Here is a 24,607-nt window from a genome sequence, read left to right as displayed (position 1 = left end):
TCCTGGCTCAACCAATGACTTATTGTGTGATCTTGAAGTTACTTGTTCTACATCTTTCAGGTGAGATGTTGTTGTAAGTGACTGTTCATAGTTCACACACCCTAGTCTCTGTAAATTGCCTTGAATAAAGGTGTCTGCTAAATAAACTAATAATAATCTAGTAAAGTTTTTGGTTACTTACTGTAACATGATACTTAGGCCAAACCTTCACATGCATATTATCTTTATACTAGGATATTTATTTCTGTTGTTTTTGTCTTGTAATGTAACATATGTGGCTCAACTGTGAATAGGAATTTTAATCCAAGACTAAAGTGTTAAGATGATGTCTTGTTATTGAAAATGGCGTACTTAACCCTCCAAAAAAAAAAAAAAAAATACTAAAGGCATTCCAAAATATATGTGCTAAGCAGATTAGCATTTCTGAAATAGTTTTCTCCTTTTCACTGAAATACTGTAGGACAGCTGCATTGAAATATAATCAGACTGTGTGATTGTAAAAATGACTGCTCTCTGCAGAGCAGAAATTGGAATGAAAATGGGGGGGGGGGGGTTGTAACTCTGGTCTTTGTGTAAAATGCATTAAAAGTGCTTTTAGCAGCCACATTTTAAAGGTATAACTGTAACTAGTAAACACATGCTGAAATAGCCACAGTAGCATTGATAGAGACATGTATAGTACTAGGTTCAAATTATTGCACTCCTGTATTCTGTCACAGCATACTCTTTAACTTTATCTATACATCTAGCTGTTCTCCAGATGCATGCTGGTCTCATAATCATAGTCTGAACCCTGGTCTGAGTATGGAAATGTTTTTGTCTTACCCTCACATATTAATACAGATTTCTATTACCCAGGAGTACATAAAACTGCAAAGAAGTATTTTCACAAGCTCTCCCAAGTATTTTTGACATCATCTTCACCTGAGTGTGCCTCTCTATATTGAGAACGAGAATATACGTTCCTCTGTATCCTGAGAGTGTTAGGGCCTTGAGCAAAATATTGCCATTACATCTAAAAAATAAAAAAGCTGCTATAATAAGTTGTGAACATTAAATCATTAAATCAAAAAAAAATATATATATATATATATATATATATATATATATATATATATATATATATATATATATATATATATAAAACTAAAAAAAAATAAAAAAAAAACTAAAAAGAAAAGCTGATTTAAGGAACAAGATAAAACAAATTGAATGCTTTAGTCAAGCTCAAGTCAGTGCAGTGCTTAATGTAAAAAGTAAACTTTCAGCATCAATTCACAATGATATGCATAGCTTTGTCCTCCTTCTAGACACCAAAAAAGGTTACTGTGCTAAAACTGTGTGAGATGACATCTCTAATAACAAGAGACACCCTATATATACACCGAGAATGAACTTATTGTAATCCACAAAAAAAACAGATCTACTCAAGAACTCTTCTACTAAAATCATTCCAATGCATAGGATTGGGATATTGACATGATTTATAATACATGCTAATAGGCATATTTAAACAGTTGCCTGTAGGTAGAGGTTTACTGATGCATAAGAGGAAGAGCTTTTCTTAATCTGTAAACTACCAAAGAAGCAGTGAAGCTTAATAATGAGGCTATTGTAATTTTTGCAGTGTGAGAATATTCTGGAAGTTGCTCTTTGAAATGACCTGTGGTCAAGACTCTTAACCAGAAAACAAACTTAATTGAGAAAACTCAAACCAAAGTCAGGTCTCTGAAGACTTTGTAACATTTGGCCTCAATCCAAAAAATACATTATGTTGAGGGTTTACATCTGGTTATATAGAATATATGTCACACTGAATGTTAACATCTGTACTTGTCTGACTATAATTGGCCCGATTTAAACTATTTATATCATTGAAAATAACAAAAAAAAAATCTGTAATCTGGAAGGTGCCATTTAAAAAACAAATGGAGACTGTTTTGGCTGACAGGTTTTTAAGGCTACAAAAGTATGCTCTATTGTATCTTTTCTGTATCTGTTTTACGTTTTTCAAAAATGGCCTATTAGATCAACCCTCTGCTCAGCCGGATATTTGCTAAATTAAATTAACAGGGCTAAGGTTATGCTTGTCCATATTGTTTATAATAAATGATTATTGTCTTTATGTCCCATGGAAACTTTTACAAACCCGGAGGGGGTAAGCAAATAATAAGTTAAGTACTGTACTGCTGAAGAACACACATGACTCATTCTTCAGAGAGACTTGAGCTAGGCATAGCTGAGAATGATGGCATAGCTGGACTTAGATTGTATTATTATGTATACTGTTTGTCTCAGTAACCTATAGCTAGCCTGCTAAAGAGTCTGGGGACGGATGTGGCTTCTTCTATTGATAGAACACTGCAGCTGTTAGCAATAGGATTTAGCATGGTGCAAATAGGATTAAAACAGCATACACTTTCAGGTCAGAGTTCAGGTAATGACACCATAGGGTGTGGGAAGAAGGTGCAGATGCCGGTATGCCAACACAAAGAAAATAGGATCTTATACTTTAGCAGAAGAGGGCCATGAGAAGTGCAGGGATTAAATGCAAGCTGTTTATCTTTGAACACTTTTGTGAATTGATTTCTATTCTAGACATTTGTCTGAACTGGTAGGTTTTTGCTCCGGTTGGAGCCCCAGAAGGAACAATCATCATCCTATCCTGTTCAGATTCATATTCTGGGGGGACTAACTGCACATATTGCTTCAAAATCTTTATAGAAAGATAGATAGATTCACTGTGCTCTTTTGCATACATAAGGAAAACTGGGCTCATAGCAGATATTTCATTATCGCCCCAGAGTTTTGTTAACCACGAGGGATTAGAAATATTTGGAGTCTTTGTAAACATCCCTTCCAGTTCCACTTCCTATTGCTTGTAAAGTGGTTGTTTTTGTATGCTGTTATGTAGAAGGAGCACTCACCAAGCTCCAGATAAACCAAGTCTGCTCCCATCGTTCAGGCTTGAAGTGCAAAGGAGGTCGTATGCTGTGAGTGACAGTGCTGAGACTCCAGACCTTCCTAAATGTTTTTCTCATTGAATAGATGCACCTTTGTTTTTAATGCAACAACATCCCTAGAACAACAAAGACAAATAAAATGCAATGTGTTTTAGAGGAAATAGTAGTAAACAATAAAACAAAAAGAACAATAGAGAATAACAGAATAATAGCAAGTGTACCGTTAGGTTTTGTCCGAATGGGACTCTACTCCATGCATATTGCTTGTACTCTCTACTGTGTTGCAGAAGAAGGAGAAACTGTAATGCACATTTTTTTCTTTCCAGATTCTCATCCTGGCAACCGTACTGCTTTTGTGCTGAGACAGCATTGTGCATTCCTTTGGTTTAATATATTGGCATTCCACGCCCTGCTTCATTGCATGTTCACATTTATTTCAGCAAAGCCTTCAACCACACTTGAGTACCTGTACAGTACAATGAGTGTGAATTATTTATGTTTCTTACCATGATGGCATCAGTTTGCATTACAGGTAGTGTCTGAACTTAAACACAGGGACAAGAGTTTTCTGGAAATATTTGTTTTCAGTACACCACCAGGAACCAAAAGCTTTACTAATATAAACACTTTGCTTATACACATTCAAGTTCCAGGGGTGTGCAGGGCAGGAGGGCAGTAATCTGCTTTATATCTGCAGAAATCATCAGAAACGATTCTTTTTTAGGTTAACTATCATAAAGTTGTCATAGTTTGTGCTGTTTCTAAGTTACGTTTTACCTGGTGCTGCTACAGTGAATGGCATGCCTTATATTAGAAGCACTAAACACTACAGTATGTATACAGACAGATGGTGTTCACAAAGCTCCTAATTCTGAAATCCCTTACACAGTTTTAAACCTCCAAAAGAAACTCTTTACCTTAACATTGACTGTTTAATAGATATTGATATATAAAAGGCTTATTACGATAGAAAGCAGAGCAATGAAGGGATTAAAGTTACTGGGACGGTTTTGTTACATTGTTGTATTGGATTTATTTAAGGATTAATTTATAATATAATCCTGAGCAAATATATCCCCAACAATTGGGATTGTGTTTGTGAAATGTACAACAATACCTACACAGGAGACAGCCACAGATAGCAATGAGAATGATGTCATTGTTGGTGGGGGTTGGCTTGTTTCACTATAAACTAAAGGTACTAAAGTGCAAATCATAAAACATATCTATCATTGATGTTTAGGGTCTTTATGGTTATACAAGTAGGTAGTGAGAGAAAAAAAAAAAAACAGAAAATATGACTTGCCCAATGCTATACAAATAAGCAGACCTAAAAAAGAATATAATAACCTTCGATTACTCTATAATTATTCCTTGGATTAGGCCATTATAGTCACACAGTGGAAATACAATAATAAAAATGCTTGCATCCTCATTCATATCGTTAGTAACTGATGTGGTTTCACAGAAGCTGATTGTCATGACAACAGTGGATGAAATTGTTCTTTGTTCTGTGACCCTGGATTGGCAGCTGGATGCTAATTCAGTGTGCTGTTGATTGACACCCAGTTTTGTTTCATTTTGAGAATACAGTAGTGATTTGTCCATTGGAAGCACCCCACATTGTTATCCTCTGAATTAAGATATTGAAGTGGGTTAAAACAGCAGAGTTTACACCATAACATACTGCTTGAATCAATGAAATGCAATGCATTGTCTCCCTACTTTTTAGAAAATAGGAACAATTTGCTGTGGGTTAGTTCCATCTAGTGACTAGGATTTCAGCCTTAGTTTGACAGATACAAACTTTAAAAAGTTTAACATGATGCCACAATACAATTTGCAGTAACATGCTTTTACTGTGATTAACTTATTCATGGTTTGGCATGATTCTTTTAACCTTCTTTTTATCATGGTTTACCATACTGTACAGAAAATGGGCCCGATTAGTGTTAGTGTAACCCGTACACAGACACTCGTTGTCCTCTAATTCTGTTATATACTTTGTTTTAATATATAACTTACAACATTCAACTGCAAGAATTCCTTTAAGTGGCTGAGGTCCGTGACTGATTGCAGCGTCACTGTTTTGAACTGATTTAGTAGTTGAGAGTATTGAATATTCAAGCAGGTGACACCAGTCATACCAATATTGAGAATAAAGTAAACATTCAATAGTTAATAATGCAGTAATAGCTCATGTATAGCCAGTTATTATTATTTGTTTATTTAGCAGACACCTTTATCCAAGGCGACTTACAGAGACTAGGGTGTGTGTGCTATACATCAGCTGCAGTCACTTACAATAGCTTCTCACCCGAAAGACGGAGCACAAGGAGGTTAAGTGAGTCAGTGAGTGAGCTGAGATTTGAAACAGGGGCCTCCTGGTTACAAGCCCCTGTTCTTTAACCTCCAGATCATATAGCCTCCAGTTCAGATTTCCTTGCTAAGTAGTTACTTGAGTAGTTTATTCCTTGACAGTTTCTTTTAGTGATCATGCTGCCTACACTTATACTCTGCAAAAGAGTTCCAGGTCTATTAAAGTAATGTGATTTGTGGCAGTCCTAGTTGGGAACTAATAATACTGTCAAACCTGCTTTATATAACATCTGCTGGAGGGACCATCTAAAGGTGAACAAGTATTCAAGGTGCTTTGATTGATATTCTAAATAGATAAATGGAGATTCATGAGACCGGTCCCTGTAGATCTTTGGTCTTTCGCATAGATGTGGCTGTAATAATGAGTAACGATAGAAAGCGATTTCTGTGCAAAACATCTTAATGAAGAAATCCTGGGCACCATCCAAAACATCTTTGCCCTATCTTGTCTTTCTGGATGCAGCCGATCTTCTGTGGTTTAGGAAGGCCTTTTCATCTTGTCTTAAAAGCTAGTACGACACATGTTTGGTATCAGATTTTTTAATGTTTTTTAATTCAATTATTAAACTACAGTGAAATCACTGTAAACCATGATGAATAACTAAACCACGACTGGCGTTTTGGTGGAAATTAGACTCAGGGGAGTAATGGGATGGATTAATAATTGAATACCTTTGCCAGCAGAGGGGGGTGTATGGTATTTGCCCAAATGCATTTATTTGAGGTAATTTTCTATGCAGAGGTCAATAATTTAACATCAATAAGTTAGTGAAGTGTAATTGTATTAATATTGTAACGAATGTGGGGTCTGTGGAGTGCAGGAGCGCTTGGAATGGTAGGGGCTGTGTTTCGCATCAGTCCAGCAGCCTATGGGCAACGAGCACAGACCGTAGGAACTGCTGGTGATTGGGCGTGGAGTGAGATGAGGCGGGACTGGCTGGTGCTGGAGAACAGTGATAGGGGGAATGTTTGTTGTTGTTGTGAAGCAGAGAGAGAAACAAGTAAACAAACAGAATAGTTCCACCCTGAGATTCCTTTTTCAAATGGTGTTTAATCATTTATTATTGTTATTGTTGTAATAAATAAAGATCGATTTTGGACCTGAATCTACTGAAGGATCATTCTTATTTTTGTTACAGTATTTATCCACCATATCACACAGGTTTCTTTCAAGTGTGAAGAAACAAAATTAATTTATTTATTTTATTGCTTTGCCAATTTTAATAGGCTACATAATGGCACTTTATACAATGGAAATAACTCAACACTGTAAACAGGGCTATCTTTACAACAGAAATAATTGTAATAGAATAGAAACATAAAAACACAAAAAAAACATCTGCATACATTTATTGCATGTGCAGCGTTACGTCACTGGCTTCTCAGGCACGTGCGTATGTTTGTAGGAGAGAGCGGGACGCTCTTCCTGTGACGCGCTGCCAGTTGAATGTTGTTTACGGGGAATCACAGTCAAGGATTGGTCAGCTGTGTCTCTCTATAAAAAGGATCCCTCGTTGGCATGTGTGGTGAGTAAACAATGAAATAGAAAGTTTAAAACCCACAGATTACCAAGTGTGAAACCGGGATCAGGGTTTGTAATTTAAATTCGCCTGAAAAGAACAGGAATTAGTTTAGGGATTTTAAAATCCCAATTTAAAAGTATAGATAGGAAGAGAGTGACAATGGGACCTCTTTTTGTAGCAGGAACACTGCACCGCCCAGTTCATGGCAGCCTTTTATTTCTTAGCTGCTTTTGTTCAGTGTTTTCATTTTTAAATTTTTGTGTTTTGTTTTGTACATATGTTGTATGTTTTCCTGTTGTATAATATTGTTTGGTAAAACCTTATGGTTAATTGTTGAGGAAAACAAATACAATCAAATACACATTTTACATAATGTGTGCCTCTTCAATATAGGAAAATGTGTCTCCATAAAGTTTAGGTTTACTAGAATTATACTTTAAATACTAAAGAGGTGGAAGAAGCAAGCCGTTCTGAAAGCTGGATTTGTCAAAATGTCTTTATTTCTAGAAAAGAAGAGAGTTATTTTCCTAAAGACCAAGACTTTGAACAATTCAACTACAGTCTATCTTAAATAGACTATCCGGAAATGTGTTCAGAAGCAGTCAGAAGGAAAGAAAGGCCTTGCTTATAATGATCACTATATGTGGCAGTCAGCACAAAGAAACAGGGAATTGCCAAGTTCGAATAAAAAAAAAACAACACTTTGCTGATCTAGCAGAACAGAGCACTGTAGTGTATGGAGCCTTTCCCAAATGTCCCAGTCTGAACCCATGTTGGTTTGAAGCTCGTGGCGTTGGCATTCATGATTTGATAAGACTCCTTAACTTGTGGAGGGGCGGACCATAATTGTCTTGGTGTGGCAGGAAATTGGTAAACAACATTGGTAATGTTTTTTTTTTTTTTTTCTCTTGATAGGCTGCCACCAATATTATAATTACATGAATAAAACAAGCAGTACTTGCCCCTTTGGACACTGAATGTAATCATGTTTGACAAAGCCTATTAGAAGCATATATTTTAGAATTATGTCAAGAAAGACTACTGGATATGTATGGAAGTATACCGTTACAATAATGTTGAATTACTACTGTATGACAAATTATATTGCTGTCCATTTTTATTGGTTACAGTGTTTTGTTTTGTTTGTTTTTCTGGGTAACCACAAGTGTAACATTATGCTATTGTCAGCTTTATGTATTTGTGCTCTTTATGGTTTAGAAGTGGAAACCACTAACCTTTAGCTAGGTTATAACCACATCACAGCTGATGACACTGTTTTTAACCCTTTACACTTAGTGGGGTTTGTTTAATTGATTTGGACTGGAACATGGCCCTTGGTGTACCAAGATAATGGAAGCAATATTTCTAACAGTGTGTGCAAGTCTCTTGGGGGAGGTTTGTAATATAATAATTCTCTTATTTATATATTTGAGTCATTCACACATAATCTACTGTCTTAAATCCAGACAGATGAGTCTATTCAATGTTACTGGGCTTGCTGAGGAGCAAAATAAAGATGACAGATAGTTCTAATGTGTGGTAGTGCAGTACCATACAATATTTGTAATTCATATGCTATAATGACATCAGCTGGCACAGTAAATGTAAGGTATTCCTCATGTATGTCATTTATATATATATATATATATATATATATATATATATATATATATATATATATATATATCCATCCATCCATTATCAGCTTAATCCTTAACAGGGTCGCGGTGAGCCAGAACCTAACCCGGCAGACACAGGGCGCAAGGCAGGAGTACACCCTGGACAGGATGCCAGTCCATCGCAGGGCACCGCACACACACACTCACACAGAGGGCAATTTAGAGTAACCAATCAACCTGAACAGCATGTCTTTGGACTGTGGAAGGAAACCAGAGTACCCGGAGAAAACCCACGTGAACAACATGTAAACTCCACACAGACAGACTCCTAGGCTATTTAGTAATGGATGCCATATTAATAAATGATTCTACCCATTTTTGACCAATATTAATATATGCAATTAGAGGATGCATACTTGTGTGTCACTTTATTATACGATATGCATAATAGGTTCATTTACAGCTGACAGTAAACAATCTTGAGCTGCTACTGGCAATAAACAGAATAACAGTCATTAAGCCCCTGCTACATACAGCCAATTTGATTCAGCAAACAAAATTTTGGATAGGTTTATTACCTCTAATTACCTAATTCTAATTCTAATTCTAATTACCTCACAATTATTTTGTATTTTGAAGTTATTACCTAAGAAGTGATTTTTGATCATGAGGGCTTAGTTGAAAATGGGATTCATTAAAATACTGCAGAACAACATGTCCTGCTAAGATTAAAACATACACACATCTCAATGGTTTTATTTTCAGCAGCACAAGTCACTAGTCTGGGTTATGGGGTCAACATACCCCACAGAGATCCCATAACTGCTGGGGATTGAGATCGTGGAAAACATTGTGAGGTCCTTGACCCCACACTTTAAAAAATGCTGTTCTAGTTGATTTATTACTCTCAGTTACATTTTTTAATGTAAATATTTAAGGGATAAACTAGGGCTTTTGTTAAGATGTGTTAAGCATAATTTTAACTAATCAAGATGCAGAACTTTGGACCAGTTTATTCAGACTAACATTGGTGGGGCTCAAGTTGGCAACCTTCTCCTAAAAATTGTACGTGTTTTTGTTCAACAACGTTTATACTTTATTGTGCTAATGCATGAATCTCATAATTTGGTAACACCTTGTACAATTATAAACTATATCTGCTGAATAGGATAAACTGTGCTGATCTGTATATGAGAAGTACAAGAAACTTTGTGTTTGGTGATACCAATAACATGATTAGCTTAAAATGTATATTACATTCTATTTGCATATTCAACTGATCCTAGCTATGACCAGAAAAAAAGCAACTTTATTTCAAGAAAAGCGTGCACACACACACACACTACACACACACACAGCTATTACATGAAGGCCCTGGTTGTAAGTTTAAATTGAGTCATATAAAATGTAGAAAGTATGTCAGTTTTTCTGAAAACATTCGTTTGAAGGTTCCATAAAGTTCCAATGAGCTTTGTTCCTAACTTCACAGAATTAGACTGATACCTTCTGCTAAATAAATAGTCCCAATTTAAAAAGCAGGGTCCTTGTTGTGCTGACGGTATATGGTAATTTACCCCATGTTTCCCATCAGAGCTCTTTTTTTTTCTCATGTCATAGCTGAGATATGAATGATGATGAAGCAGCATACAATGCAGAGGTTTGTATTGTGAGAGTGATGCTATTCGCTATTCTGTATTGAGAGGAGGGTTGAATAGATGTTAAGTATTTATTCACCCGTGAAGACCCATGGCCTGCAGGATTCATAGAGACGGGCAGGTTCTCATGGGCTCCGTCTGGTATCTATGCATAATTGATTTTAATAATAGAGAAATTAATTACAATTCCCACGTTAAAGCTTGCTAATGGACACAACAACATTCCCGTATTTATAGGCTGAAAAATTGGGCAGAGTTATTAACAAAAAAAAAGTGGTTTCAAAGGGCAACCTGCACTTCTTTTTAACAAAAAAGAAGTCTATATATTGCTACTAAAATGTTAAAAAAAACAAAAAACATTTGTTTTGAGTCACAAAACAATTGTAATCTATATTTTACTACTCTGAGTTTATTACAGTACTGAGCGTGCTTTTTTTAACACTAAAATATTAAATTATTGAAATAATGAGGATAATGCCTAATACAGTCTGCAACGCCTAACAGGACGCCTCAGGAGAAGTAAAAATAACCAGAATAAGCTGCTGTCCTAATTAAACGAGAGGCAGTTGAGAGTTACAGTTTTTTTTTTTTTATTATTATTTCTAAATGAAAAAGAAAAATAATTAATTCACATTAGAATTTTAAATAAAATTCGATTGTCTTTTGTTTTATTCCTTAACAAAATGAATCGCTGTTTTTTTATTTATTTCTGCATTAAATGAAAAATAATGACATCACATCACAAGGTGAGGCACCAGCGATGTTGGCACGCCAACTCTGAAAAGCTCTGAAAATCTCCCTTTATCATTTGAAAATACGAAGTGATGTTCCAATTAAACGACATAAACAGCATTGGGAAGAAACACCCTGACCCTGTATCCCATTTAAGCAGAAGTCCTAATTATCAGTATCCCTATTAGGCAGCGCCGACTGTATATGCATATTCAGCAGATGCATATTACTTTTAATGGGACCGTTAAGAGATTTTCAAGACTTCATCGCTTAGTGGTGGAGACCTCATTACCCAAGGATATAAGAACGTGAACTAATTTCAATATTAAAGACATGAGAAAGAAGTATCGTTTAAACTTTTGATTTTGCAAAGTTTCATGCTTTTAAACCTCTGAAGCCTCCCTTAGGCATTCTCAAGTTCCTTTCTTCTGGTTTACTGTTGAAACTTGGAATGCGTTTCGAAATCGGATTTGTAACCGTTCTCATCTGTTTTTTCCTACTTTCCCACAGTTTGCATAAACATAAACTATGAAAGGATGTTTTGTAGTGTGTTTATGTGCTTGTAACTTGTTACACTTCCTTCTGCTTGTACTCAATGTGCTTATGAGATGTCACAAAAAAGATGCAGTAGCTCACTATTACAGTATCACTTTCTACAAATATATGACTGCACTGTACCATACATATTTATAAACTATTTCTAACTATATTTACTATTGGAAACTATCACAAAATATGTTAAAACTCTTTGGATTCATATAAACTGGATAGTTTAGTAAAAGGAAAACAAGAGTCAGAAGGCCTGTACATTGTGTAAGGAGGATCTCAGGGAGAGGACGGCAGATAATCATGTCCTTGCAGAATCAGACACAGTCTTTAACAGCCTTGGGAGTTTTGTGAATTGGGACCACTATACCTTTAGGAAATTTGACTGTGGTATGTCATGGTAGAAACATTGCAAAGTTTATCAAGCAAAGGAAGTATTGAGAAAGCTTGTTAAAGCACAGATGGGTATGTCACAAAAACTTATGTAAGGCATTGTTAAACATGGTTACCCTTGGTAAAGTCAGGTGAACACAATGTATAAGCATGGTAAAGGTACAGCAAACTGCAAAATTACTAAAATTAGTAAAAGTTTATTGTTCTTAAATCCAATTCAAAACAATGATGGTGATTTGGAAAAGTGAATGACACACACACACTGTGAGATAATCGTCAGTTAATCTTTTCACTGACAAGATAGCGTTACCTGTGTGTTTGGAGGTTTGCTTTGTTTCTGTCACCTTGGAACAATAGCCTTGAAAGTAACCTTGACTGAGAATCCATGTTTTGTGCTGATTACAGTCATATGCACATGGCAGCTGGCATGGTGCAAAGATAAGGTAGAAATTCTGAGAAACTTGAACTATTCCGACCAGAGAAAAGTGCACTTCCTACCACCAGAAGAAGGTCCTGCAGCAGTGGTTTGAGAACAGGCTTAGTGTCCTGTATGCATGGTCTCCCTCTGTCCTAAGTCTGTATCCACTTAATTGCTGTAATAACAATGTCCTCTGGTCCTGGTATCAGTGCTGAGTTAAAAAAAAAAATTGGCTTGGGTTAACTTTGTCAACTCGTTTTAAGATTTTAAAAACAATAAAGTCCACCTCTAATTCTTTGTTCTAGGCTAAATAGATTCATTTCCCTCAACTTTTTCCCAGACGTCTCTTGATTAGGAATGTCATACTACCAATTACACAGTAATAATTCAGTGATCTGAAGAAATACAATTTGTGAATACCCCCTGGCCCTGATCATTCTGAATAATATATTTTATTGTATTTCTAATCATTTCTTAAAGCTGCTACAGTTCAATTTATAACATGTTCTACAATGCTGTATTACTATTTTTGAGATAGTTTGTAATCTGTCAAGTGTAAGGTGATGGCAGAGTTATGGGGTGAATTACTACACAGTGCAAAAATTCCAGCAACATCACTGCTGTGCTTTACTGATGACAAGGGAAGAACTAAATGCCATACCCAAGTTTCTTTTATTCTGTATACGCTTATGTTGTTAAAAGCAATGAGTGGCTGTTGTAATCCTCTAGAAGCTGGCATCTGCTTGTGATTATTGAGTCTCTTTTATCTTAGTACATCAACCTTAATGGCAAGCCCTGTTTCCGGACGCAGTGTTAGTCATGAAATAATTAGGACACCGTCTGCATTTGAAGTCTTTTTTTGAATTAAGCAGTGGACTTGGAAGCTGTGGAACATTGTTTGCATAGGATTTAAACCTTGTCAGATATAACATCATTTTCATAAATTTTGTAAGATTTAAGAGCCCTATCCACAATGATTTAACTCACAAAGCAGTGTATGTTTTATTCCTTAAATAAAGTTTGCTTTTCAGTAAACTGTGCCAGACATCAACTTAGTTGAAAACTTTTGGCTATATATATATATATATATATATATATATATATATATATATATATATAATATATGCAAATCAAGCATAGTAGTATACATAATGAATATATATATATATATATATGGCTATATATATATATATATATATATATATATATATATATATACAGTGGCTTGCGAAAGTATTGACCCCCCTTGGCATTTTTCCTATTTTGTTGCCTTACAACCTGGAATTAAAATTGATTTTTTGGGGGTTTGTATCATTTGATTTACACAACATGCCTACCACTTTGAAGATGCAAAATATTTTTTATTGTGAAACAAACAAGAAATAAGACAAAAAAACTGAAAACTTGAGCGTGCATAAGTATTCACCCCCCCCAAAGTCAATACTTTGTAGAGCCACCTTTTGCAGCAATTACAGCTGCAAGTCTCTTGGGGTATGTATCTATAAGCTTGGCACATCTAGCCACTGGGATTTTTGCCCATTCTTCAAGACAAAACTTCTCCAGCTCCTTCAAGTTGGATGGGTTCTGCTGTGTACAGCAATCTTTAAGTCATACCACAGATTCTCAATTGGATTGAGGTCTGGGCTTTGACTAGGCCATTCCAAGACATTTAAATGTTTCCCCTTAAACCACTCGAGTGTTGCTTTAGCAGTATGCTTAGGGTCATTGTCCTGCTGGAAGGTGAACCTCCGTCCCAGTCTCAAATCTCTGGAAGACTGAAACAGGTTTCCCTCAAGAATTTCCCTGTATTTAGCGCCATCCATCATTCCTTCAATTCTGACCAGTTTCCCAGTCCCTGCCAATGAAAAACATCCCCACAGCATGATGCTGCCACCACCATGCTTCACTGTGGGGATGGTGTTCTCGGGGTGATGAGAGGTGTTGGGTTTGCGCCAGACATAGCGTTTTCCTTGATGGCCAAAAAGCTCAATTTTAGTCTCATCTGACCAGAGTACCTTCTTCCATATGTTTGGGGAGTCTCCCACATGCCTTTTGGCGAACACCAAACGTGTTTGCTTATTTTTTTCTTTAAGCAATGGCTTTTTTCTGGCCACTCTTCCGTAAAGCCCAGCTCTGTGGAGTGTATGGCTTAAAGTGGTCCTATGGACAGATACTCCAATCTCCGCTGTGGAGCTTTGCAGCTCCTTCAGGGTTATCTTTGGTCTCTTTGTTGCCTCTCTGATTAATGCCCTCCTTGCCTGGTCCGTGAGTTTTGGTGGGCGGCCCTCTCTTGCCAGGTTTGTTGTGGTGCCATATTCTTTCCATTTTTTAATAATGGCTTTAATGGTGCTCCGTGGGATGTTCAAAGTTTCGGATATTTTTTTATAACCCAACCCTGATCTGTACTTCTCCACAACTTTGTCCCTGACCTGTTTGGAGAGCTCCTTGGTCTTCATGGTGCCGCTTGCTTGGTGGTGCCCCTTGCTTAGTGGTGTTGCAGACTCTGGGGCCTTTCAGAACAGGTGTATATATACTGAGATCATGTGACACTTAGATTGCACACAGGTGGACTTTATTTAACTAATTATGTGACTTCTGAAGGTAACTGGTTGCACCAGATCTTATTTAGAGGCTTAATAGCAAAGGGGGTGAATACATATGCACGCACCACTTTTCCGTTATTTATTTTTTAGAATTTTTTGAAACAAGTTATTTTTTTCATTTCACTTCACCAATTTGGACTATTTTGTGTATGTCCATTACATGAAATCCAAATAAAAATCCATTTTAATTCCAGGTTGTAAGGCAACAAAATAGGAAAAATGCCAAGACCATTCCCCCCAGTTATGAAGCGTTCGGTTACATATATGTATATTATATAATATATATATATATATATATATATATATATAATATATATATATATATAGATATAGATATATATCCTATAGTCACGTGAAATATATATAATGCAGGACACCTCGTCGCTATTCAGAGCAAGACAGCAGCACAGTGCAGTCAGTACGTGATTACACTGTGACTTGTGTAAATTGCGTAAACCACGTTGGACTCTTGAAGAAGGAGGAGTCTACTGTGGTTTCACAGACTGTTGTTGCAAAGAAAGTTGGCGTGTCAACATCGCAGATGCGATTAATTTTGTTTATGAATAAAAAAAAAAAACATTGACTCATATCTTAAATTCTGTATTTAACATTTAATCATAATGTGATGTTACTTCATTCTTTTTCTTTACATTAAGAATCAAAAAAGCGTCACAAAGATTGTCTCAACTGCCTCTCATTTAATTGGGACAGCCGCTTATTCAGGATATTTTTCCTTCTCTCGAGACGTCCCGATAAAGCGGCACTGACTGTACATACCATAAAGCATGACAATTGAATTACCATTGAGGTTTGCCATAATAGAACTTAACAGAAGAGAAGGTCAGTTACCCAGAGGTATTGACCGCTGCAGAGGATATTAATTCTATTATAAACTGAACTTGTTATATTAATGTTATATTTTGGTCTGGATCACTCAGACAACTTTAAATCTATGTAGTTTCAAGATTCTGAAGTCCTACTAGCTTTAGAGGGCAGTATAATTAGTGTTCTACTCAGAAGCTGATTGGCGATTCATGAGGTTTAGAATTGTTCTAGTTCAGTAATCTAAGCAGCATGACATATTGAGCTAAACTAGAGGTTGTCATGGTATTGCAAGGCATTGTTGTTACTAGTGTCATGCTCCATTGTTTTCTCAAATTTTACACTCAGTCTAGGCCTTGATATTAAATTAATACCCATATGGGTACTGGTTATTTTCTACATTAAAGTCCATTACTAAAAACATTATACAGTGTTATAGGAACCAGTCGTACCGTGTTGATAAGCACTTTAAACGTTTTGATGATAACAGATGCTTTTGCACTGGGTACACTTGTTTTCATTACATGAATACAAACCTTTATCACAAGACTGATATATAGTTTATATAAACCTGTTAACACTCTGTGTGAATGTTAGGTATCTCCCATGGGCTCCTTGACAACAAATAGAAGCAAGCAAATTAGAACTTCAACTTCAATGTTAGGATTTACCATTTAATATAGATAAATGTTGTCATGATTCATAATAATTGAAAGGCATGAGACTTCGGGATAAAAGGAATCCTGGAGCTTAAAAATGAGGTGTATATTAAACATGGACATTGTGAAATAAATCTTAAATTGAGAAAAAGATTATTATCTGTAATGACCTCTGAATTACCAAGCTCGGTAATGTAGTAAGATTTATTTGCCTGAAGACCAGAAAGCAAACACTTAATTAGCTGCAGACTGTGGTGGAAACCAAAACCTTATTTTTCCACATTAAGTCACCATATGGAGCGGAGACCGTGGTAAGAGACTTAATGTATGCTGCAAGAGCAGAGGGCATATGGAATAAATCAAAATGCAGAGCACACACTAACTGGGGTCCCTTGGGAAAGAAAGGCTTGTGATTGTGCAATGACAAGCATTCTCCCAGGAGAAAGCATATAAGAAGGCTTTCATCACTGCTGATTTCTGGGAGCGGAGGGGGTTCCTTTCACTCTGACACACATACCCACTTGTGATGTAATACATCTATTCTTCAGTTGCAGCCCTTGATTGTCATTCATTGGAAGCCTCCTAACCAAAGAGGAAGAGGGGGGTTTTAGTGAATGCTCTTCCCACTGTAACCAGGGCTGAATCCTAAACAGATTTCGAAAACAGAAAGACCATTTTCTAATTGGGATTCTAAGTGCGGCTGAACGTTTGCTGGCAGAATTTTTTACGGACCAGTAAGTTGAACAAAATCAGATCTGACAAGACCTTTGCATCTTGGAAAGAACCGTAATATACAGAGAAGTACAGAGACGCTCAATCACCAATACTGTTGCTGTAAAAAGAAAAAAGGGGGGGTGAGCAGAGAGAGAGAGAGAGAGAGAGGGAGCGAGAGAAGAAGAGAGAAAAGTGCTTGTAAAGGAAAACATTTTTGGTTGATGGGATGAAGCCAGCCATGGAAACTGCAGCGGACGAAAATCCTGAGCAAAGCCAAGAGAAAAAAGGTACCACTGAGCCCCAACAATGGGGCAGTTTAATGCTTTTCATAGATTGTTTACAAATGGGTTTAACCTACTTGCAGCTAATTGTGGTACCCAGCAGCACAAAGTGGTCTAGTTTCTGCTCTGTTTGAAACATCCATAAAATGTATGGTTGATTATGAGTAAACTAAGTAAAGCATAATTAGGAGGCATAAAGAATTCTTCTGACACTTCTTTTTTTTACAAAAGTGCATACGTATGTGTTTGTGTTTTGTATCAATTTATTAATTTCCTGCAGTCTACTTCAGCATCCATTATACGTTTTAATGTGATTGTTGAAAACATGCTGTTTATTTACATCATGCTCTTTACTTTTGTTTTAATGCTTTTAATGCATTTGTAGATTCCCATTCCCTACACTATTTCAATACAGCATGAATACGCCTCAAGGTCTTTGTAAGCAGATTCTTTTTATATGGCACTGGTTGGTACATGAGTTACTGCAGTGTACAAAATAACATCTACTAGCAAATCTGACATATGATTTCCTTAATGTGGGTGATAAGAAACTGTGGTTAGCGATTAAAGATGTAAAACAGTAAGGTTGTCGAGGACTGATTGTTTAGAAATACAGGGCTTTGTGATTAGGAATGATCTCCAACAGTGCTAATACTGTATTGTTTCATAATGCATTGATGTGATTAATCATTTTCACTATGACATGCTGTTGTCCTTATAGCACAACACTAATTTTTACAAGCAGATAATTGCGTCTCTATTAAAGAGCCTTGTGAATTTAGCTCACCACCTTCTTGACAGTGATAAATGGGTGACCTTTGTTTTTTTATGATTAAGTTTATATGTCTTATTTGAATTTATGCAATAGCTTCATTTTTATGGGAGAATACCACAATGCTGAAACGCTTTTATTGTAATTACGGCCACACCTGACATGTATTTATTAATCAATCCAAAAAAAGCAAAATTAGGCTTTCCATTTGTTTTAATGGCCTGCCTGTCCTCTAAAGGGTTAGGATGTTGTGAGCAATTAATCAACACAGTGCAGCGAGTTAAAGCTTTACTTTGAGAACAGACATTTTGAGACTCAAAGCAATTTACTCCAAGTAGTGCAATATGTTAATACTTGGAGTAAATTGATAAACTTAATACTCACAAGCCCCTTAAATAAGCTGACTGAATTACATATTTTAACATCTTATTACCTTATTTGGTGTGGTTTTCCTTTTCTTAAGGAAAAACTGTGCTAATGACAATAACATGTGTAGTTAAGTGCATTGAGAATCTAGCTCTGTGTTTTCAAAGCAAGTTTCACAAAATCATTTTCCTCTGTTATTTTTAAATTCTGTCCCCTTGAGTGAATGTGTCAAATGACTAAACAACAAAGCTCTAACACTAGCATTTTAACAAAAGATGTACACAGTTGTCAAATAGTGAAGGACAGTAATGGAACAAAGCAGTTTAAATAATTGCATGTCTAGTTGTGGTGTGCTCTTGAATTTTTACAAGACAGGACATTTTGAGGGAGCCAAACATATCTAAATATTTTGGTCATTTTTATTGGAATTTATTTGAAGACATATGTCTCACCACTGTCTGTATTATGAGTGCTGCAAAAGTTTTAATTTGGAAGGGTATTTTGTAGGGAATCTACAGCACTGGAAGAATGGTTATTTCAGTTCAAGATTGCATTTCACCTTTATGAACTGAAGTCAAAAGTGCAAGAACATGTCATATCGAGTTATGATGATCTTTACAATAAGTGGCTTTCATTTGTTTAAATCGTTAAACCGCACTTGTATTATACAAAGTAGAGCCTTCAGTGTTTGTAATTAATAATAGTAGAACTCACCTAAATGCACCCTGGCTTCAAGCCTTACTATATAAAAAAAAATAGTTGGTGTCAAAGATAAATGGATAGCCTCTGTTAATAGTGTCAGGCAAAGTACAGTTTAAAGATTAATTGTAAACATTGCTTTTAATAGTATGAAGCTAAAAAATAATTTGCATCAGGGACCATTAGGGTGAGATCAGTGATGTCTCTGGTTTCCATTTAACAAAGCAAGCCCCTATAGTAGGTAACATTGTATATTTTTTCCTGTTTGATTTGCCTTTGGAAAGAGTTTGAACTATTCTCATAAAAAGCTGTGCTAATGAAAACCAATCTAGTAGCTTAACATCAGTCACAGAACGCAAAACTTACTATTATACTGGTTCTGTATGTTGCCAGTGTGGTGCAGTTTTCATTTACTAGATGTTATGTAAGATCCATCGACGATATTTTCACAAGGCTCTTCCATAGTTATAATGTTAAGCATACAACAACTGACAGATTTGACCTATGGGCTCTAAATGGGGATGTAACATGTAGGCAGATTCAATGAGCTGGAATGATTGTGCACAATGCAAAAAGGTAACAACTAAAATAATAATAACATTGCACTGTACATCATAAACCGTACAATTTGTATCAGAAGTATAAGTGTAGAGAAAAAAGTATTTTGATGATTTTCTAGCAATGCTGTCTCTTGGAATGAGAAAGGTAACCTTTTCCTGCTTAATCTGTCTCAACTGGTCAAAGAAATCCCGCTGTAATACAGATTCATTTAATGTAGCTATCAATGTGGTTTAACATGTTGTGGGCCAAACACAGTATTTATAAAAACTCTACTGAAACTATGCTTGTGTACATTCTGATAAATCTGATAACTTGTTCTTGCTTTTGTGTGTATTCAGTATGCATTTTATTTGTGAATACACCAACTGAGGACCAAGCTTGTTTTTACAGCTCTCTATGTATCTAACTTCATTGAACACAAAATATCACCACAGATGAGCAATTCACAAAAACAGGGGACAGGAGAAATACTTAAAACCCAAATGTAAATAGAAAAAATAAACATTTAAGAAAATAAAAAGCCATGTGCAGCACCACACTGTTGTCATCATAGAGTTTGTATTTTATCAAGGGCGTTTAAACAGATTTCATAGTAATCGTTCCTTCAGTGCTGTGCTAACTGCAAAGGACAACGAGTGAGATTCATTTTAGTTTTAGTTTAAATCTGTCTTAGAAATTAATTACTCAAGCTGCAACATAATTATTATCAGTTAGCCCTTCTGCAAGACATGTGCAACTACATCACATGAAATGGTTTAATGTGCCACAATTCCCCCATTCATGCATAAAATATATTTTTACATAACTCGTTCTTGCTTTGTCTTTGTACATCATAGTTATTGTTAATACAACAGAGAAACAGCAGAGTGTGTTGACAGCTAGATAGCATAGTGATCAAATGTGTATAAACTTCTGAAATGCACACACAGCTAGCTTTCTTCATCATGGTTGCTTAGATCACCTTACTGTACAGGTAGGCTAGTATGCAGTAGCTGCAGGATTTTAAAAACATGCAGTTTAGCAGTCAGTTACATTAGTTAACCTGAAGATTCTGTGTTCCGGCTTAGGTTACTGACTTACTGGACTGTTCACAAAGCTTTTCCTTCATTTTCAAAAAGGGATACAAAATATATTTTGCATGGGTTTCAGCCATGTTAGAAACATTTTAAGAAGCACAAACTGAAATAATTGTTGGGTCTAATGCCTTACTGTACACAAAACAGGATTATTTCACATTGTTTTAAAAATGCAGCTTTTTCCATTTGTGTGTCTCAGTCATAAACAGGAGTACTGGTAACTAGAGGGATATAATGTTTTTACTGTAAGGAGAGCATGCACCCATTCGTTTTACAAAATCAAGATTAAGCTTGTCATCACATTTATGTATTACTAATATGAATATATATCTACTTGCTATACCCACCACCCACACCTTAAGTTAAACCATTCGCTTTGGCAACGTGACAGGACAGATCACCACAGTTCGGCTAGCCGGGGTAGAACATAAATCAAGAAGCCGGAAACCTTACAAGCTGAATATCGTAGGCTGCTGTGACCCCATGCTGGAGGGGTAAAGCTATAGTAGCACAGTGGGTCTTTGTGCCATTGCTCCATTGACAGTATCCCATGCTTTCTTTTAGGTCTGTATGCTTCTTTGAGCTGTATTTATTTATTATTTTGTGTCTTTCATTACCACTAAAGTCTTGGCTTGGCACAATATCCGGCATCTGGCTATATAGTACTGTAGTTATCCTTTTTTATTTAATTTTTTAAGCAAGAGGAGAGAAACAAAATAGTTTTTTTGTGGCTTTCTATATAGACTTTAGAAGCATGTGAAGCATCTCAAATCAGCAAATTTGATTTTCATTCTATGAATTTAGTCAATTCATATCAGGTATGCTGGGGACTGTGAAGAAAACTGCAAGCAAGTGTGTTGTATTTGAAGATGAGCAGCTATTCCAGAAAAGAGTCAAACGCCTTCAAGACATCTGCTTTTGTTGCCCAATGTGTTGCAAAACACTGATTGTTAAAAAAAAAATCCTAAACTGATTATACAGAGCTGGCATAAGGTCACTTGGCTTGGGGTATATCCACACATGTTGTGTCTTACCTAGGTGACATAGTGCTGAAGTTTAGTACTGTCACAGAACATGCCATAGTGAACACAATCATGCAATAAAATAATAGCCATTAATGGACTCTGTTAGAATGTATCATGCTTAATTAACTATGAGTAGCTGTAAAGCTGTTTGTTTTCAGTATTGCATCACTGTAACTTAGCCACTAAAAAGCAGGAGTGTAAGTTGCCCAGTCTGTAACACATGTTTAAAGCAGGGAATGTCCAGGGTTAATCATGCATGAGTGAAACAATAATACATTTTGAGTTGACATGTGGGCTGGAATTAATATGCCTCTCTCACATACCTTGTTTGGAAGCTTATGCTGCCTGCAACTTCTTTAGGTATGAGATTCTAAAGTGGTATAGTTGCCATGGAGACCATAATGAGTTCTGGTAAAAACATCATGTTCTATTGGATTTGGAAATGAAACAACGTGACAGCCTAAAGATGTACCATTGTACTGCACATTCCTATAAAGTTGCTAAAAGATTTCCAAACAATATCACCCGATTAAGCCTGAGTGTGGAGCTGCTTAATGTTGAACTAAAAAGACTGGTGCAATTACCTTGTTGAATTCTCTGAAATATCCCATAATGGATCTGCTGTGCTAATGGCAAAGGAGATGTTGAAATGACATCACTGAGGTTGCATTTCAATACCAAGCTGTAATGTGCAGCTCCAGGCTTCTCTGAAGATGTATAATCATCAATAGATGATTGTTTTTACCTTTCAGATGTGTGAAGTGATATTGGTGGATTAATGGAACCGTTCTCTAATGCATAAGTGGTGATTGGGACCAAATATTGTATAGCAGTGAAGCATGACGTGTTCTTTGATGAAACAGGTTTAGTATGCCCAGACTAACTTTACAAACTGTTTCATATCTGCAGCAAAAACTGTCCAGTATTGCTTTACTGACATCTACCAGAACATTTATTAAATCACATTTTAAATTACTACAACTCATCCAATAAGTTTTAGGACAGATGAAAAGATGCGGAACAACTAGGATGGGCATTTGTCTTATCCAGATGATTGGGTTCTAAATGGAGACTGCCAAGACTTGAATTCTATTCTGGGGGGTCATATTAAAACTGTATGACCCACCCACCAGTCTTTCTTATAAATGTGTATTATTTGAGTTACTTACTGTATTTTTCTGACAGATAGTTAACTATCCTTTGTATATATTTCAAGAAGAGACCATTATTTACTCAAAGATACCAAGATATTTAGTATGCAAGGGCTAAAACAAATCACTCTGCGAGTCGTTTCCTATTATTCGTATGTCACAATGATTGTCAGAGGGCAGTATACAGAATATTACCCTTTAACAGCTTCTTGGCAACAAAACAGAGAGGTGCAATTGCTGTTGAAAAATTGAAAATTTAGCCTTTTTTCTCTTAAAAAATATCACATTCAATGAGAAAAAGTGTTTCTTTGGTTGTTTGTGGTATAGACATTCTATGGAATAAAGCATACAGTATCAGATGCATTTGACTAGTCAACAAATAAAAAAGATCTAATTGTAAGATGTAATGCTATTAATATTATACTGAGTCCTCAACTTCTGTGACAAATACATTTCTACCAGCTGCAAACACATGCCTAGGAAAATATTTTATTGAGCAAAAAGATCTACAGTGTGAAATACTGTTTCAAGGCAGAAAATGGGTGCCGTTGTTCATAAAATACAATGTTGCATCTGACTTAAAAACAGAAAACGGTTCCTGCATATATAAGGGATTAAAATGACAAGGTTATAATGAAACATTACATTTAATTACTGTGCATGCAAAACAATTGTTTCAAAAAAAGAAACTGCATTCATATCTGTAACTTGTAACTCAGACAATAGATTAAAACATAGTCAAGTTCATTGGTTAGGCTGTTATTGTTTGGCACACGGAAAATCCTTCCTAACAAGAAATTCATTAATATTGGTTTTACATTGGTTCACAATTATGACAGATAAGAAAAGTTTCAAATGTTGCCAAAGCAGAAATGTTTCATAGGAGTACAAACCATACAAAAATGCATAAATAAGGAAATAAGTGCTGATAAAGATGCACCAAAACTGTACCCCAAACAAATGCATAGTCTAAAAACTATATGATTGTATCTATTGATTGCATAAAGCATCGATTATTTTCTGTTTAGTCTATTCAGTGGGACATCAGGGGATTCCTGTACTGAGCATGTGAATTTGTGTGGCACTTTTCTGTAATACTGTACCATACAATTGGCTGCTATTGAAAGCTCAGATATAAAAGCAATGCAAGTGTCACAGATTCTAATATTGAGTGCTTTCTGTCAGTAATGAGACACTGGGACAGTTTTACTAAGCCTACATATTGTTTTGTCAAACTAGTAGTAATGTACTGTATGCAACTGTATATGGTCCAACGAACACCCAATTGATTTCATACTTTTATTTTTATAATAACAACAAATAAGCAAATGTTTAGTAAATATGAGCAATTCGTCCTTGAATCTAGGTTATTTCAGGTTTAAAGCCTTGAAGTATATCAACTAGGTTATAATTTGTGTAAACTTTTTTTTTTTTTTTGCCATGGAAACCAAGGAACCAGTTTATGTATAATTTCCCAGTAAATTCCTCTGAACCTTATAATATGTTAACATGTGTGCTAGGACATACAGTGAGGGTAAGAAAAGCAGAGACCAGAGAGAGGAACTCTTAGAATCAGAAGTGCATGTTCTATCACACATGTACAGCAAACTCAAAGCAAAATCTGAACATTTTTTTTCCTGATTTTAAACA

At 35.9% G+C, this 24,607-nt stretch overlaps 1 protein-coding gene across 3 annotated transcripts in view; it reads left to right on the top strand.

Annotated features, from left to right (window-relative positions):
* LOC121320658 (neuronal membrane glycoprotein M6-b-like) overlaps positions 1–24,607 on the top strand; it is a 44,956-nt gene that overhangs the window by 11,868 nt on the left and 8,481 nt on the right. The window contains exon 1 of one of the 3 annotated variants that reach the window (XM_041259189.1): positions 16,874–17,313. The exons of 1 other annotated variant lie outside the window; for it this stretch is intronic. In XM_041259189.1, coding sequence (XP_041115123.1) covers positions 17,253–17,313 — 61 coding nt within the window. In that variant the 5' untranslated portion in view covers positions 16,874–17,252. Of the gene's footprint in view, positions 1–16,873; positions 17,314–24,607 lie in introns of those variants that run through there. One more of the 3 variants, XM_041259191.1, reaches the window with a different exon arrangement.

This window comes from Polyodon spathula, chromosome 9 (assembly GCF_017654505.1).
Source record: "Polyodon spathula isolate WHYD16114869_AA chromosome 9, ASM1765450v1, whole genome shotgun sequence".
Lineage (NCBI taxonomy): Eukaryota > Metazoa > Chordata > Actinopteri > Acipenseriformes > Polyodontidae > Polyodon > Polyodon spathula.
Note: the sequence above shows the minus strand (reverse complement) of the source record. Positions and strands in the feature narration are given on the sequence as shown.